General features: G+C 44.4%; 1 protein-coding gene across 1 annotated transcript; it reads right to left on the bottom strand.

Annotated features, from left to right (window-relative positions):
* Positions 1-1444: 1444 nt before the first annotated feature.
* On the bottom strand, positions 1445-2004 carry LOC542877 (cysteine proteinase inhibitor 8). The gene has a single exon (XM_044473502.1). The coding sequence runs from the start codon at positions 1933-1935 to the stop codon at positions 1549-1551; it is 387 nt and encodes a 128-aa protein (XP_044329437.1). The 5' UTR covers positions 1936-2004; the 3' UTR covers positions 1445-1548.
* Between the last annotated feature and the right edge of the window lie 611 nt (positions 2005-2615).

Below are 2615 nucleotides of genomic sequence, written 5' to 3'. Positions count from 1 at the left end.
GACGACGTCTCTCCATGGTCGTCTCTGCATGCAGATTTGGTTCGTCAACTCGGCTGGGAGGTGCTGGCCGGAGATATACTGGACTATGTCCGATTTCGTGCCGTGTGCGCCCACTGGCGGTCCAGCACCGTCGCGCCGCGGGGGCACGGCATCGTCGACCCACGCTTCCACCCCAAGAGGTGGTTCCTGCTGCCCGAGGGTCACGGCCTGCACCCTGCTGACGGCAAGAAACGTTTCTTCAATCTCTCCACAGGAGTTTTCGTCCGTGTCTTGCTCCCCTTCTTAAGCGATAGCTATGTCCTTGACTCGGCCGATGGCCTCCTCCTCTTGCAACGGAAAAGCCAAGACACCTCCGCGATCCGGCTCCTCCACCCTTTCACCGACGACTTTGCGGAGCTACCACCGCCCATGTCCCTTGTAAGAGCTAACTTGGATATGTCCGATGGCACACGACGGGTTGATTTCCGTAGTGTCACTTCCATTAGCGTCACTGTTGATGGAGTCGTCGCAGTCATGATCAAGCTTTACAATATATCACGTGTATTCTTTGCTACTACTAAGGACCGGCAGTGGAGTGTCTCGACTTGGAATATCGGATGGTACTCCGAGACAATATCGTCCAACCACATATCGCCGTGAACAACATATTCTCCAGATCGATCCACCCCGCCTTGATCATCACGCCATGTCATCTTATTTGTTGCCATCAAGGTTGATTGCCACGTGTCCCACTAACAAAATTTCTGGCATGTTCTACATGGAAGATTGTGTCTCGGAGATCCTAGTGATTGGTCAGGATGCTAACCCATTTTTCAAGGGCCGCTTGGTCGTCTACAAAGTAGCCGATCTTATCATGGGCAAGGTTATCCCGGTAACAAGCATCGGAGGTAATACTCTCTTCACTACAATTGACAATGGAATTAGCATTGACGATAATGATATCTCTGTTTATGTGAGGGAGACTATTGTTGTGAGTTACAAGCCCATACCTACTGCTATGGGCGACACCATTGTACGCCGTCGGCGTCTCAAGGATAATTCTCCTTTGTACTACGACCTCTTTAGCGGCGAATGGTCCCAAGGACCGGCCATGGAGTGTGCTGATGGTTACCATGATTGCACCTGTGTCCTTGTTTATCATATCTACGATTGTTGTCATTGTGGTGACTTCCGTGCGAGCAAGTTGGTACACCTAAGTTTCTAGAGCAGATACTCGTGTGTCATAGAGATGTACTTATCCTTGGAAAAGTTGAATGGTGTCCTGGAAACCATCCCACTGCTTATAGTAGAATGATCGATCTAGTGCTAATACCGTGTTTTTATTTCATGACTCTTTGGTATTGCATTGTATTGCAGTTATAGATCTCTGCAATTGCAAGTTATATTTAGTTGTTCCATTTTCTGCTCTTATCATTGTCAAGTTGTAGATGTATGCTATTTGATATGTTACAAGCATGGCAACGCAAGAGGATAAATTATTAGTCGATAAAAAACAGTTAACAAATCTGCAACATCACAATTATTACTACCGAAGTTATTGCTACCCGCCTATTTCACCTTGGCGAATGAGAGGAGCTGGCGTTTGTGAGTCCACGTCTGCTCGTACACCTCTGCCTTGTACTTGTCTTCTTTCCCGCCAATGTCTGATGCCTCGATGATGAGTTCGTAGTTCATTCCAGAAACAAGTTGTTGCCTGCCACTTACCACCTTGTTGAACTTGAGCACGCAGTTCACATGCTTGCCGAACTCCAACACCGCCCAACGGCCGAGCTCCTGGATGTGTTGGTCGTTGATGTTTCCGATTGGTTCCCATCCATTCTCAATTGCCGTGTTCCACAATTGGTTGCCCATCCGTTCCCCACAGCCTATGGCAGGTGAGCCGATGGCATAGAGGAACGCAACAACGATGATGAGGAGGAAGCTAGATGTCCTCATGGCTATTGGATTGTCTAGTGGGGTTCTTGATCTTGAGATAGTTATGTGGGACTTTGGTGAATTGGTGATGTGAGTGGATCCAAAACAATTGAGGTAGCGGTGCTTAAATAGACATTGTTATAAGAGGCAAACATTAATTGGATGCTTATCCAAGTAGGCGTTTACAATGGCATTTATGACAACCTTTTATACGGGGACAAACTTTATTCAAAAGTTAATCAATTGGATCCATATCCAAAGAATTTTACCTACTTAAACTTAGAAACGTTTAAATACATGCTTTCTAGATGGTTGTATTTCATAGCCGGGTAGTAACTAGTGCACCCACTAACAAGTTGTGACTAATATCTTATCAATAAAATGGTCAAAATTAAAATAATTTGCCTTATGGGTAGTAAAAACCTGTATTTAAACCTTTGTATGAAAATATATCTAGATTTCTATCATGGAAATACTAATAGTAATAATTATACAAATTGTTCTTAAAATTTCATAGATATTTTTTGAGTAATACTTCAACTATTATCTTGGTGCCAAAATTTGGGTTGATTCGTCACACAACCACTTATCTTTCTTGTGCTTGGAAACTTGAGTATGATATGAGCAATATGAAACGTGTGGATCTTTATTAAACCCAAATGATAAGTGGCCCATATGTGGTACGAAGCAACATGGTCCTA

This window comes from Triticum aestivum, chromosome 2D (assembly GCF_018294505.1).
Source record: "Triticum aestivum cultivar Chinese Spring chromosome 2D, IWGSC CS RefSeq v2.1, whole genome shotgun sequence".
In the NCBI taxonomy this organism is placed as follows: domain Eukaryota; kingdom Viridiplantae; phylum Streptophyta; class Magnoliopsida; order Poales; family Poaceae; genus Triticum; species Triticum aestivum.
This window is presented reverse-complemented; position numbering and strand designations above follow the sequence as displayed.